We start from the raw sequence: 16,302 nt of genomic DNA, 5'->3' as shown, positions 1-16,302 counted from the left end.
AAATTCTCGATTATCATGGATTTGTCGGTGGTGACAGTGTTTCCTAGCCTCAGTGCAGTGGGCAGCTGGGAGGAGGTGCTCTTGTTCTCAATGGACTTTACAGTGTCCCAAAACTTTTTGGAGTTAGAGCTACAGGATGCAAATTTCTGTTTGAAAAAGCTAGCCTTAGCTTTCCTAACTGACTGCATGTATTTTTTCCTGACTTCCCTGAAAAGTTGCATATCGCGGGGACTATTCGATGCTAGTGCAGTCCACCACAGGATGTTTTTGTGCTGGTCAAGGGCAGTCAGGTCTGAAGTGAACCAAGGCCTGTATCTGTTCTTAGTTCTACATTTTTTGAAAGGGGCATGCTTATTTAAGATGGTGAGGAAATTACTTTTAAAGAACGACCAGGCATCCTCTACTGACGGGTCAAGGTCAATATCCTTCCAGGATACCCGGGCCAGGTCGATTAGAAAGGCTTGCTCGCAGAATTGTTTTAGGGAGCGTTTGACAGTGATGAGGGGTGGTCGTTTGACCGCGGACCCATAGCAGATGCAGGCAATGAAGCAGTGATCGCTGAGATCCTGATTGAAAACAGCATAGGTGTATTTGGAGGGCAAGTTGGTCAGGATAATATCTATGAGGGTGCCCATGTTTACGGATTTAGGGTTGCACCTGGTGGGTTCCTTGATAATTTGTGTGAGATTGAGGGCATCTAGCTTAGATTGTAGGACAGCCTGGTTGTTAAGCATATCCCAGTTTAGGTCACCTAACAGAAGGAACTCAGAAGATAGATGGGGGGCAATCAATTCACATATGGTGTCTAGGGCACAGCTGGGAGCTGAGGGGGGTCTATAACAGGCAGCAACAGTGAGAGACTTATTTCTTGAGAGGTTAATTTTAAAAATTAGAAGCTCGAACTGTTTGGGCATAGACCTGGAAAGTATAACAGAGCTTTGCAGGCTATCTCTGCAGTAGATTGCAACTCCTCCCCCTTTGGCAGTTCTATCTTGATGGAAAATGTTGTAGTTGGGGATGGAAATCTCAGAATTTTTGGTGGGTACAGGAACAATGGTGGCCATCTTGAAACATGTGGTGACAGCAGACTGGGATAGGGAGAGATTGAATATATCCGTAAACACACCAGCCAGCTGGTCTGCGCATGCTCTGAGTACGCAGCTAGGGATGTCGTCTGGGCCGGTAGCCTTGCGAGGGTTAACACGTTTAAATTTCTTACTCACGTCAGCCACGGAGAAGGAGAACCCACAGTCCTTGTTAGCGGGCACTGTATTATCCTCAAAGCGAGCAAAGAAGATGTTTAGTTTGTCTGGAAGGAAGATGTAGGCGTCCGTAACGTGACTTGTTTTCCTTTTGTAACCCGTGATTGTCTGTAGTCCCTGCCACATACGTCTCGTGTCTGAGGCATTGAATTGCGACTCCACTTTGTCTCTATACAGACATTTTGCTTGTTTGATTGCCTTGCGGAGGGAGTAACTACACTGTTTATATTCGGCCATATTCCCAGTCACCTTTCCATGGTTAAATGCGATGGTTTGCGCTTTCAGTTTTGCGCGAATGCCGCCATCTATCCACGGTTTCTGGTTATGGTAAGTTTTTAAAGCTACAGTGGGTACAACATCTCCTATAGACTTCCTTATTAACTCACTCACCGAATCAGCATATATGCCAATATTATTTTCTGAGGCTACCCGGAACATATATCAGTCCACGTAATCAAAACAATCTTGAAACGTGGATTCCGATTGGTCAGACCAGCATTGAATAGTCCTTTGCATGGGTACTTCCTGTTTCTGCCTATAGGCTGTGTGCTTACGGTCATTGTCCTGTTGGAAGGTGAACCTTTGCCCCAGTCTGAGGTCTCTTAGCGCTCTGGAGTAGATTTTCATCAAGGATCTCTTTGTACTTTGCTCCATTCATCTTTCCCTCGATCCTGACTAGTCTCGAAGTCCCTGTTGCTGAAAATCAGCCCAACAGCATGATGCTGCCACCACCATGCTTTACCGTAGGGATGGTGCCAGGTTTACTTCAGACGTGATTCTTGGCATTCAGGCCAAAGAGTTCAGTCTTAGTTTCATCAGACCAGAGAATCTTGTTTCTCGGGGTCTGGGTCCTTCAGGTGCCTTTTGGAAAACTCGGAGTGGGCTGTCATGTGCCTTTTACCGAGGAGTGGCTTCCATCTGGCCACTCTACCATAAAGGTGCTGATTAGTGGAGTCTCTGCAGAGATAGTTTTCCTTCTGGAAGGTTCTCCCAACTCCACAGACGAACTCTGGAGCTCTGACAGGGTGACCATCAGGGTTCTTGGTCACCTCCCTGACCAAGGTCCTTCTCCACCGATTGCTTAGTCTGGCCGGGCGGCCAGCTCTAGGAAGAGTCTTAGTGATTCCAAACTTCTTCCAATTAAGAACGATGAGGCCACTGTGTTCTCGGGGACCTACAATGCTGCAGAATTTTTTTGGTACCCGACCCCAGATCTGTGCCTTGACACAATCCTGTCTCGGAGCACTACGGAAAATTCGTTCATGGCTTGGTTTTTGCTCTGACATGAACTGTCAGCTATGGGAACTTATATAGACAGGTGTGTGCCTTTGAAAATCATGTCCAATCAATTGAATTTACCACAGGTGGACTCCAATCAAGTTGTAGAAACATCTCAAGGATGATCAATGGATACAGGATGCACCTTAGCTCAATTTCGAGTCTCATAGCAAAGGGTCTGAATACTTATGTAAATAAGCTATTTCTAAAAACCTGTTTTCGCTTTGTTGTTATGGGGTATTGTGTGTAGTTCGATGAGGAAAACATTTATTTAAACCATTTTAGAATAAGGCTGTAATGTAACTAAATGTGGAAAAAGTCAATGGGTCTGAATACTTTCCGAATGCACAGTATATTTATAAACCGATGACAGCTTTGCACACTCTTGGCATCCTAGTTTTCCCAACCTTCCGATGGTGAGAGACGCTCTTCACATCTCCATCGCTCTTCAAAGTATTTATCCAAAACAAATGAGGTGTGCGTGTTATGGTTGGTCTGACACACTTAGATAGTGTGACATAGTTCTGTTCTTCTCTTTAAAGGGAATTACTTGTCCTATCTCACCTGTCACATTCCGTTTCCTGTACTTGTTGACTTCCAATCCCTACCAAGTCTCCCACAGATCCCTATGGTTAGTGAACAACATTTCCTGACATATTGAAAGTGCACAGTTGGATCATTTAACCTCTGAACTATAGCGATGGGCTTACTTTGAGTCACAAAACACAGTAGTCTATGTGGCATCAGGCAGTCAGTTTCAGACATACTGTATCTCGCTATGATGTGAATATTTGTTGTCTACTTTTTGGTTTTGTTCGCTAAATTGAATCTGTAATCACATTCACAGGACAATATATATGATACCCAACAATTTGCATGATGTTGCTGCTAAAAATTGAGTTGTTGAAGTTGTAGATGTTCAGTGGTAGTTATGGTAGATGTTTGCTAGTGGTGTGAGTGTGGAGTTGTTTCCCTCTAGATGGTTGAGGATCTCATTCCAGCTCCATATTTGGAGGATGAGCACGTCAAGCGGCAACTTAATGAGGGCATATTGATGTTGTTTTTAGGGGCTGGCCATTCGAGTCCACACTAATCGTTATCTGGAGATGACAGATGTTTGGGGTCTTTAAAGTATGTCGTCTGCTTTTGATGTGAGTGTGTGTGTGTGTGTGTGTGCGTACGTGCATACGTGTGTGATGTGTGTAATAGACAGACACGGCTGCAACTCAATCTCCCTCTTCCTGACTGTCTGTGGCTCAGTCCCGGGCTCTTATGTGAACCTTACTCTTCTCTAATCACAGAGAACACACGCTCAGACCTGTCCCAGGCCACCCTGCAAATCACATCACATTTACATTTATTGTCATTTGAGTCATTTATAATTCTTTTAACTAAATAGAAAGAGGGTAAGTCAAGAAATGGCTCTCATTCAAAAAAAAATGGCATGGTAAGAAACAAGTGGCACATAGTGTATCTTACATGTTCAACATACCACGATGAACACACAGAGTATCTTACATGTTCAACATACCACGATGAACACACAGAGTATCTTACATGTTCAACATACCACGATGAACACACAGCAGCAAACACAGTGCAGTACAATCAATGCCATATAGTAAACACAATCAGATGATGTTAAAGAACATTGTTGATTCAGACAATGGTTAATAGCAGAATCAGGTACTATAGCATTTACTGGTTCTGCGCATTTGCTCTGTTTAATTAATGGACCTACACTGAGTGTACAAAACATAAGAAACCCCTGCTCTTTCCATGACACAGACTGACCAGGTGAATCCAGGTGAAAGCTTAGATCCCTTATCGATTTAACCTTCAATCAGTGTAGATGAAGGGGAGGAGACAAGTTAAAGAAGGACTGTTAAGCCTTGAGACAATTGAGACATGGATTGTGTATGTGTGTCATTCAGAGGGTGAATGGGCAAGACAAAAGATTTAAGTGCCTTTAAACGGGGTACGGTAGTAGGTACCAGGTGCACTAGTTTGTGTCAAGAACTGCAATGCCGCTGGGTTTTTAACGCTCAACAGTTTCCTGTGTTTATCAAGAATGGTCCACCACCCAAAGGACATTCAGCCAACTTGACACAACTTTGGGAAGCATTGGAGTCAACATTCCATCATCCCTGTGGAATGCTTTCAACACCTTGTAGAGTCCATGCCCCGTGTAAATTCAGTGTATATTTCACATTGTAGGAGAACAGGAAGAGTGTGCTTTCTAGAAAGGGGGATCACCTAATTAGATCCTTTATTTATTAAATATCGTCAGTGATTTCTATGGTTCTACCTAAATGACTGGACTGTTTAATCAGTGTTGGAAGTAGAGGATTAGGAATAGGAAACAGCAAACAGTCATTCTCAGGATGCAGCTCTGTGATTCTGCTCTGAACCAGTAAACCTGGCTATTACTGCAGCTGACATTTAGCGGCAGTTTGAACAGTCCCTTCCTTCAAGACAATGAACAACAGGATGAAAAAGGAGATGATCCTTAGTTGTCAGAACAATGTGATTCTCTTTAAGACAACGCCAGAGTAGTGGGTTTGATTCCCACTGGGTCCAGTCTGGAAAGGTACCAGAATGTGTGCTCTCTCGTAAGTTGCTCTTGATAAGAGAGTCTGCTAAATCTGTCTGACTTGACAAGCTTGTCATTAATGTCAAACTATCATTACATTCTTGAATCAAACATTGGGAATGGGTGTATTTATAAAATACCACTTCTTTATGCTACAAACACTTTCTTCATCTCAGTTGATTTCCCAACCATCTCATTGTGGGCGGGGCTTCTAGGGGTGAGAGCAGGTAAGAGCTGGGATCCACCTTCCACGTGACACACAACTACAGAGAGAGGACACCACCACGGAATACCTGAGAGGGACCGCACTGAGGTCCTGACTGCAGAGAGAGACTACCCCAGGCTGGCTAAGGACCTTCCCGTCTACCCCTGAGCACCTGGAGGCCTGGTACTAAATGTGGAGGAACCTGAGTCTCATCTGTTCATCTGAAGGTAAGATGGAGAGAGTAGAATGAACACATCTGCAATGGAGGAAACACATTTTACTTTTTGCATTATGTACGAGTCCATGCAAATAAATGCAATGAACTGTGTCATGTGACATGTAAATAATGCAGGATGAAGAGGTGTTTGTGTGGCCACACAGTAAATATCCACAGTAGGCCTAAATATCTACAGTAAATATATATTATTTGTTCTGTGTTTTATATCAGTAAGTTAAATTCAATGGACTGAAAAAGGCTGCATTGTACGTTATGCTTTAATATGTTCTCTTATGTTTGGTTCTATGATAATACGTAGAATGTAGATAGTATATAGATAGAGGTATAGCGAGTGGCGAGTATAGATAGATAATTCTTATTCATAATATAGTTTTAGATTATATGAATGCCATTGTACTTATGAATTATAAGACATTGTAATTTTGCGTGTATTCCATCTATTCTATCTAAATCCTAATACTTTGAGCAGCATCGCAATAGTGTAAACCAAGACTGTTCTCAGGGCAGACCTGGTTGTAGCTAGACATGTTTGAGTCGCGTCAGGGACAATTTTAGAATTTTAGCTAACCCTATCCCTTTTCCTAACCTTAACCTAATTCTCCTAGCCTGCCACAATAATTCTCCTAACCGGCTGTGTAAGTTCTCCTAACCTGCTACAAAAAGTCACGTTTGCTCATCAAAACCAGCAGACCAGCCCTGAGAACAGTCTTGGTTTCCACTAATGCGATACAGCATACTTTGAATGCAAAGAAAGACTCAGCATACATGATTCCTCCTCTTGCTGATTGTTTTTTTCCCAGTACTTCAAGATACAGCGTTATCTGGTGGGAGTGGTGTGTGCTTGTGTGTGTCTGTGTGTGTGTGTTTAAAATTGTTACTTCAAAAGACATATTCAACTGTCAATGTTGTATACAATAACCCTCTCTTTCAAATGCCTAAGTGGTTTTGGCAGACGTTCCACTGTCTTTGGGAAACCCGACACTGGCTTAATGAGAGGGGAATTCCTCTTCTCTCTCTCTCTCTCTCTCTCTCTCTCTCGCTCTCTTTCTGTCTCTTTCTGTCTCTCTCTCTATCTGTGCAGGAGAGGGAGAGAAGAGAATGAAAGAAAGAGAGGAGAAGAAGAGGAGGGAGAGAGGGATTAGAAGATATTTTAAGATTATTGAGGGAAATTACAGTTCCGCCCACAATATTAACCCTTTCATGTGACGTTCATTGTTGCTTCTCAGAACAATTGACTTTCATTTACAATAAAGTCAAAGTAGATTAAAGTCAGAGTAGTCCAGAATTTGCATACTCTCATTGCAATAAAAAAAATACGATTTTCAAGGTACCGAAAAGATCCTCAAGTGCAGCTACCTAATTCCTTACCTCTGAAGTTTATATAGCCTCACTTCATCTTTAAGTACATGCAATAATCATTATCCTCAAAAAGTCCCGTGTTTGATGAAGGCGTCTCGTTTAACTAAGCTCTAAACTTTCATCCTGTCTTAATTCACATCCACAGATCTACAAGAGGAGAGGAGAGCAGAGGAGAGTGTTTGATGAAGGCGTCTCGTTTAACTAAGCTCTAAACTTTCATCCTGTCTTAATTCACATCCACAGATCTACAAGAGGAGAGGAGAGCAGAGGAGAGTGTTTGATGATGAAGCTTCACCTGGTTTCTCCTTCCTCTTGAGGGGAACAAGTTCTCCAGAAAACTGGATGTCACGACCGGAGGAAACAACAAAACAAAGTGATTCACTAACTTGCCTCTTCAATTCCTAATCCATCAATTTGTCTAAAGAGGATGTCTATCTCTCTCTGTTCCTTTACACCATCAACATGAGTGCTGCCTTCTCCCACCCATTCGTAGATCAGCGGCCCACTTACCTTAACAGAGGCAGCATCCTGCCGTACGGACTGTCTCCCTCTAGTGGCCACTCTGAGAACCGCACCCACTCCCACTCCCACCACCTCCACTCTGACCCTCTGGCCCACACCGTGCCCTTCCTCCTCTACCCCACCACCATGGATCCTGGAGGCCTCTATGATGCCTCGTTCCGGCGCCCCGGAGGCCCCACCCTGCTCCCATACTTATCTCCCTTCCATCATGGGCGCTTCGGGGTGTACGAATGCCCCTTCGAGCCGGCGTTTCTCCAGAAGAGGAACGAGCGGGAGCGTCAGAGGGTAAAGTGTGTTAACCAGGGCTATGCCAAGCTGAGGCACCACCTGCCAGGGGGCGCCAGTGAGAAGAGGCTCAGTAAAGTGGAGACACTCAGGGCAGCAATTCGTCATATTAAATACCTGCAGGGTCTGGTGGAGGGGCAGGGGAAAGGGAGAGAGGGGCATGAGGAGGAACAGGCATGCCACAGCCCCCGTTCTGCTCCATGTAGGACAGAGGACTCGGGACACAGCGATGGGGGGTCAACTCGCTCTCTCTCACACTCTTCCAGTATCTCCCCGGGGGTAGACTGTGGGGAGACAGAGGGCTCTGGGACCTAGGGGATTATGGGTAGTGTCGTTTGTGAAAGGGACTGTGGATGGACATTTGTAGAAAGGGTGTGAGTACCCCCCTCTCCAAGACTGCTCACCACAACATCACACCCTGAGCACAAAGATAAATAATGTAATACTTTTCCACTTGATACTGTGTTATGTATTGGCAATGTGTATTGTTTTGTGACACTAAAATGTTGTACCAAACCACTTTGGAAATCAGATTATGTAAAAAAAAATACGCTTCTGATTTTAAGATAAACACCTGAAACTCTGAGAGCAATGAATTCAATAAGTATGCAATGTTTATTGTATTTCGAAATGAGAAACTGACACATTACGGTTTGTTATCAAAATAAACTATCGCTCGTTTTATTACAGCGCATGACATCTTTTGGAAATTTCAGTGTGATATTGAGTGAAAAAACTGGAAATAAATACATTTGATTCCTTTTTTAACACACATAGTCTTGGAAAAGAAACAGATTCTACAACGGGACAACTGATACTGAGAGGATTTTTTTGTTGTTGGTTAAACAGTATTTATAATAATGTTCATCTAATTGTCTAATTAGTTGTAATAGTTTGGCACAATTGTGCTCATTCCTCAGACTTAGTTGACTGATGACTCAAACTAAATTTGTTTGCGAAACGTTCGTAGGCATGGCGTTTGGTCGGAGCAATGAGTCTGGGTAGCCAGGCAACTGACTAGGGGCCTGTCACAAATGTTTGGTTGCTGTGTTTGGGTTCTACATGCAGGGGCGGAAATCCCAGGGGGGACGGGGGGGACACGACCCCCCCATCCTGGGAAAAATTTGATTTGTCCCCCCCAATATATCACCGTAAACATAACTATGTCATTTAAATAATATTACTAATACGCAATGAAAGCAATTGTGCTGATTATAGACACTTAATAGCTCGTTTTTAAGTTTCAAAAGATTGCGCCCCCCCACCCTTTGCCTCACAATGGTTTGATCCACTGCCAGTTCCTTAGTTGGCAAGGTAACAGAGGGTTCGTATCTACTGTAAATTAGTGCTTCAAAGTCCCTGTGATAAGGTTAGTGATAAACTGAAGTCCAAACTGAACAGAACTACACTCTGTTCTACCATTGTCTTAAATATATTTAATGGTCTCGTTGCAAAAGCTAAATTGTCGCAAGGGAACTTTTATTTATTTATTTTATTTCACCTTTATTTAACCCGGGTAGCAAAGATTATAGCAAACACCACTGAAACGGAATTGGTGCTCGCTAGCTTTGCAAATTCAGCTATTGTTGGGAGCTAGCCAATATGAAACAAACGATTAAAATGACAAAAGGTTGCAGCATATGTTGTGTAAATGGTGAACTCGTACAGCTGTCAACTCTTGTCACTGCAATCCGTTTCACATTTGCTAGCTACCTTTTAGATTGAAGCCCATATAGAATGATAGAAGATAAGATGGTAGAAGCCCATCTCCTACTGTATATAACCTGCACACTGTGTGTGTGTGTGTGTGTGTGTGTGTGTGTGTGTGTGTGTGTGTGTGTGTGTGTGTGTGTGTGTGTGTGTGTGTGTAGCCAGCCAGCCAGGTAGAAAAATGGCAGAAAAAAGACGGACATCAGGGTATTTTTCAGTATACCAAAACGAAAAGTAAGAACCCCAGTAGCCTAACATCTCAAAGACTAGTTGATAAAATGTTCATAAGAAAGAAGTGAAATTCTAATGGAAATGTTTCAATGATGTCATTAGGCAGAGCAGGCAACAGATGGCACACAGACAGCAGAGCTGGGGACAGATATGCAGGGACAGACTGGCAGAGACAGGGAGTCTCAGGTAAGTTTGTTGAGTCTTTGTTTGGCAACATTATGAAAGGTTCTCCATTTTTTTGACTTGTAAAATAGGAACATAATTGGAAAATGCCATGGATACCCCCACTCTCAACTTAAACTGGTGACTGAACTAAGATTTGTTATAGGCAATGGTATTGCTGTTGTGATTAGTTGTGTAGTTTTGGGTACCGGTAGTTAGGAGTACGGCAAACACCTTATTTCTTTGGTTCCTCAATATACATTTACCATATTACAACGTAGGCTATGTGTTACAGCATTACTTTTGGTGTCCCCCTCAGGAATTGCTCTTGAGAAAATGTCATGTAATTGTCCCCTCCAAAGTTGATATCAGATTTTCGTCCCTGTCTACATGTATATATACAGTACAAAGCCTTTCACATATATTGCACAAAGCATTGGACATGATAGAGCACGAACTGATACCATAAATAGTAAGAGTCATAAGAGTGGCAACTGTTGACTTACACTACCGTTCAAAAGTTTGGGGTCACTTAGAAATGTCCTTGTTTTTGAAAGAAAAGCACATTTTTCTCCATTAAAATTACATCAAATTGATCACAAATACAGGGTAGACATTGTTAATATTGTAAATGACTATTGTAAGTTGGAAACAGCCTAGAAGGCCAGCATCCCAGAGTCGCTTCCTCACTGTTGACGTTGAGAATGGTGTTTTGCGGGTACTATTTTTAATGAAGCTGCCAGTTGAGGACTTGTGAGGCGTCTGTTTCTCAAACTAGACACTCTAATGTACTTGTTCTCTTGCTCAGTTGTGCACCGGGGCCTCTCACTCCTCTTTCTATTCTGGTTAGAGCCAGTTCGCGCTGTTCTGTGAAGGGAGTAGTACACAGCGTTGTACGAGATACTCGGTTTCTTGGCAATTTCTCACATGGAATAACCTTAATTTCTCAGAACAAGAATAGACTGACGAGTTTCAGAAGAAAGTTATGTTTTAGGGCCATTTTGAGCCTGTAATCCACAAATGCTGATGCTCCAGATACTCAACTAGTCTAAAGAAGGCCAGTTTTAGTGCTTCTTTATTCAGAACAACAGTTTTCAGCTGTGCTAACATAATTGCAAAAAGGTTTTCTAATGATCAATTAGCCTTTTAAAATGACCAACTTGGATTAGCTAACACAACGTGCAATTGGAACAGAAGAGTGATGGTTGCTGATAATGGACCTCTGTACGCCTATGTAGATATTCCTTTCAAAATCAGCCGTTTCCAGCTACAATAGTAATATATAAACATTAACAATGTCTACACTGTATTTCTGATCAATTTGATGTTATTTTAATGTACAAAAAAATTTGCTTTTCTTTCAAAAACATGGACATTTCTAATTGACCCCAAACTTTTGAACGGTAGTATAGATCTCACTGGCAATAATTCCAACAAGATCTCATGGTTTGACACAGTCTGACTTAAATATTTGACATTTGTTCGGGGGGGAATAAATGTTGAGTTTTGATGGTTAAGTATAGGCATTAATTACGATTGGTTAAAGGGGCAGTGCAGTAAAACTTGATTTTCCAGTTTTAAAAAATGTGTACAGTACCAGTCAAAAGTTTGGACACACCTACTTATTCAAGGGTTTTTCTTTATTCGTACTATTTTCTACATTGTAGAATAATAGTGAAGACATCAACACTATGAAATAACACATATGGATTCATGTCGTAACCAAAAATAGTTACTACATCAAAATATATATTACAGCTCAAATATGCAAAGAGAAACGATAGTCCATCATTACTTTAAGACATGAAGGTCAATCAATATGGAAAATTTGAAGAACTTTGAAATCATGAGGACCGCCACAGGAAAGGAAGACCCAGAGTTACCTCTGCTGCAGAGAATAAGTTAACTGTTAACTGCACCTCAGAAATTGCAGCGCAATAAATTCTTCACAGAGACTGCGTGAATCAGGCCTTCATGGTCGATTTGCTGCAAAGAAACCACAACTAAAGAACACCAAAAAGAAGAAGAGATTTGCTTGGGCCAAGAAACACGAGCAATGGACATTAGACCGGTGGAAATCTGTACTTTGGTCTGATGAGTCCAAATTTGAGATTTTTGGTTCCAACCGCCTTGTGAGATGCAGAGTAGGTGAACGGATTATTTCTGCATGTCTAGTTCCCACCGTGAAGCATGGGGAAGGAGGTGTGATGGTGTGGGGGTGCTTTGCTTGTGACACTGTTTGTGATTTATTTAGAATTCAAGGCACACTTAACAAGCATGGCTACCACAGCATTCTGCAGCGATACACCATCCCATCTGGTTTGCGCTTAGTGGGACTATCATTTGTTTTTGTCACAACACAACTGATTGGCTCAAACGCATTAAGAAGGAAAGAAATTCCACACATGAACTTTTAAGAAGGCACACCTGTTAATTGAAATGCATTCCAAGTGACTACCTCATAAAGCTGGTTGAGAGAATGCCAAGAGTGTGCAAAGCTGTCATCAAGGCTAAGCGTGGCTACTTTGAAGAATCTCAAATATAAAATATATTTTGATTTGTTAAACACTTTTTTGGTTATTACATGATTGCATGTGTTATTTCACAGTTTTTCATTTTCATTTCATTACTATTATGATATATTTTTTTGGGGGGGGCCCAGTTAATGAGACCACTTGATGTGAGGCCAGAGGCAATTTACTCTTCTTCTGCCAAATGGTCCTCCAGTGATAATCGCACCATATCGAGATGGCTTCTCAGAACTACAAGTAGGCTAATTCTCATGTGACGCATAGGCCAGTGCCCTCGCTGAGGCAAGATGAGCTGTCATCTTGGTACATGACAATGTTCTACCTGTGAACCCAGCCAACCACCTGCAGCTATATACAGTATATATACAGCCAGTGTTATGTAGCATATTGCAATGCAGTAAGAGAGAAGCAAAACCACTCCAGGATCACTGGGCTGAAAGTCATGACAAAATGTTTGTAAGTAGTAGAGGATCATCGGCCCATTATCCTGAGAGTGAAGCTAGGACCGATTGAGAAGCATTAGCAGCGCCAATGCTGAAGAGAGACGTCTATAGCTCCGAGCTAGTCTGCAGCGCTGGCACAGGAAGTGGAGACATGATGAGATCCAGTATCTTGTCATTGTTGCCAGCATCAATGTTGAACAGAGGTTCGCCAGGTGGTTGGCATGCTGGTAGTATAACATGAAAAAAAGCAGTGTTAATTGTAGTGATTAAACCAATGATCCATTGCTTGTATTAAATCTGAGAATATGATTAACATGTGGGTGTCTATGAAATTACCAGAACTTGAAAGATCATGCAAAGATTAAGGGATGGAACATTTAGTATATTTAAAATGAAGAACCCCTAAAAGCCATCATACAGACCGCCTCTGGAAAAGCGTCTGTGTAAACCCAGCACCATTACTTTAACGTGAAACTCAAACTTGTGCTACTGAGAGAGAAGAGATACTCTATGATATGTATGTTGGTTGCTGCTCCATAGGCCATGAAGAGTAGCGGTCAGACAGATTCCTAAACAGACTACACACCAAAGGGTCCTGACTCCCAAGATGAACTGACACCTTGCTATTGGACCATTGATAAAGGTAGGCTGCATTTGCCTTACAGAGATTTGGAATAGAAAGCATATATGGCTATATAAATAGAAAACATCAGACAGAGAGAAGAGCAGACATTGGACTGCTGCAGAGCAGCACATCTCAGTCATGACATGCACAGTGGTTTTTGATGCAGGCCAGCAAAGCTACTACACAACATAACACAACACTAAACAATACATTAATTGCACTATAATAGTGACAAACGGTTCCCACAAACTGTTAGGGTCTACATAAAGCTGTCCCAACAGCAGTCCTAACACCTTACCACTGCTACACCTCAGTGGAGCCTTGTCTGGCAGCGAAACAGTTCATTCAGCCTCATTTGCTGCTTTAAAAAAAAACATAGCTGAAATGGCTGACTTGCTTAAACAAATGTGGTTTCTACTGACAATTGAGATGTACAAACTATGCCATAAGGGGACGACGAGCGGATAAGAGGCAATCCGTAATTTCAATTAAGACATTCGTGAGCGAGCTAGGATGGACATAGTCAATATAACTATTTGTTCAGCACTTGTAAAATGTACAGCGACAGAATTCAGAAAATGGGGCGTTCTTACAGTATTCTCCCTGTACACCAAGTCAAAACGTAGAATAAATAAAGGGGGCATATAAACAGACAATGAAAGCTCTTACAATATTTGATGATTACATTTCTCTAAAACAGGCTATAGGCTACATGTGCAACACCAAGTCAGAACAGTAGGCTAAATTATGAGGGGAAAAGGACTAAATTATTAGGGTGAGGCACATGGGTTACTAACATCTTACTACACAACATAGACTTAGTATTACTTTCTTAGCTACAGTATACATATCTCCCTTGCATTTATGCAGCAGCATACAAGACACTTTTGGACTCACCTTGTTGTGCTGTGCACACTTGAACAGGGAGATGTTGCGGCGGTCCTTTGAGGGCAAATTTGATGCTTTCAAGACAACTGGGATCTCTGAAAAAAATAAAGTTGAATAATGATGATATTCAGGTCAGAGCTCTAGAAAGAGGCCCGACTTGCAATTGTGAGTTGGATCACCGTTCAAAATCTATTTTCCCAGTCGGAGCTCTTTTTTTTATGAGTTCCCAGTTGTGTTGAACTCAATGAAGTCTGAGATTTCTCAGTTCCGAGTTTCCAGTTGTTTAAAGCGCGGCAGAAGTCATGCTGGATTGACATCATGGCCAATGTTGAATGTTTACCATTTTAAGCTTGGAAAACAGACCCTTAAATCCAGACTTGGACCACACACCCACTCCACTGAATAGCAAACTAGTGATTCCTTTGCAACGCTTGCAGTTAGCCTCTGATTCCTTCCAAACCACTAATTGTTGAATTTGCGATTTCCAACTTGTTGTGTAATGTTTATGTCCAATGGCCGATGAGCACCGATACATTTTATCTACAATTTCTCTTCATTATTTCTCTTCACATGACAAGGATTGAAAAGGGTTTGTCAGTAGATTGTACACTTGATTCATGATTATGACTGCTAACTTGCTAGCTAAGATTTTGAAAGTATGATGCTGACATGATCAGTCCAATCAAAGCTACTGTAGATATAACGTGATTTGACACAATTTTATCTGTGGCCAATGACCTTGAGCCTTCTTGGATGGGCACTTCTAATGTAACTCTATGGCAGCACCCAAGGGACTTGAATTTTCGAGCTCTACCAGTAGATTTAGCGGTGACGTAGTGTCCCCGTGAGTGGCAGAACATTGAGCCAATCACGGTGCAACTAGAGAACATTACCAACCCATACGTTTCGTATTTTCCACTGGCTTGCCCCACCACCACAGAAAGCACTGAGCTAGGCTGAAGCACTTACATTTTGGTGCTGCCTTACTCAAGAAACCAAAAAATAGACCAAGTTTGTATGCGGTGTCGTGTCTTTGGCATCATTAAAACTGAAGACATATTTATCAAATAACTCTCTGTAATTATTATTACGCGATTAACCTGATTAATCATGTAACTGTAATTAACTAGGAAGTCGGGGCACCAAGGAAAATATTCAGATTACAAAGTTATAATTTTTCTAATATAATTTTCAGATATTTTAATATCTGATCAATTAGTCTTCAAATTATTATTTACCTCATGTCAGTCTCATTCCAAACGTCGTAAATTGTTGGTTATCTGCACGAACCCAATCTTCACTATGAGTCATCCATACATCAATTGTCTTAAAATCATTTATTTACTAACTAAGTAATTCACAGAAATGCATAACAAACAGTAGATATGTTTACAAGGAAATGATAGAGGAATGTGCCCTAGTGGGCTAAACCGGCATTGCGGCTTGTTAGACAAAAGGGGAGTGGGGGGGTCAACTGAGGAGACACTACAGAGTTGAATATTATAACAATTGAAATGCTAATCCTTTGCACATGAACGCTCACTCATTCGGGAACAATTGCAAGCAATATATATATTTACGCTCAGTGTGTCGTCGGGATCTCTGTTGAAAAGTTTGTTTCTGTTGGAGAGTTTGTCCACCATCTCTCTCTCTGTCTGTCGTGGTTAGAATGGATAGTTCAGAGTAACATTCATTCATGTCGTTATAGAATAGCTGTTGTCGGTCTTTGCGTTCAATGATACCGAATTCCTAGCTGCAGACTAGGAATTAATATCAAAGACTTGTTCTTATTCTGTCGGTATCGATAGTCTAAGAGTTTAACCACGTGGTATGGTTAAAAGTTCAACAAGAGGAAAGCTTGGTCTCCTCTCAAACCTTGGCCCTCTCGTTATCGAGGTAAGCTGGTCTCCAACCTTTAGCCATCTCGTAATTGAGGTAAGCTCGGTCTCCAACCTTTAGCCATCTCGTAA

The 16,302-nt window shown here is 41.8% G+C and overlaps 1 protein-coding gene across 1 annotated transcript; it reads left to right on the top strand.

Moving 5' to 3' along the window:
* Window positions 1–7,182: 7,182 nt before the first annotated feature.
* Window positions 7,183–8,395, top strand: LOC106583481 (achaete-scute homolog 5-like). The gene has a single exon (XM_014167711.3). It carries the CDS (start codon window positions 7,398–7,400, stop codon window positions 8,055–8,057), a length of 660 nt encoding a protein of 219 aa, XP_014023186.1. The 5' UTR covers window positions 7,183–7,397; the 3' UTR covers window positions 8,058–8,395.
* The last annotated feature ends 7,907 nt before the right edge of the window (window positions 8,396–16,302 follow it).

The sequence above is a fragment of the Salmo salar genome, chromosome 22 (genome assembly GCF_965601325.2).
Source record: "Salmo salar chromosome 22, fSalSal1, whole genome shotgun sequence".
Taxonomy (NCBI): Eukaryota; Metazoa; Chordata; class Actinopteri; order Salmoniformes; family Salmonidae; genus Salmo; species Salmo salar.
This window is presented reverse-complemented; position numbering and strand designations above follow the sequence as displayed.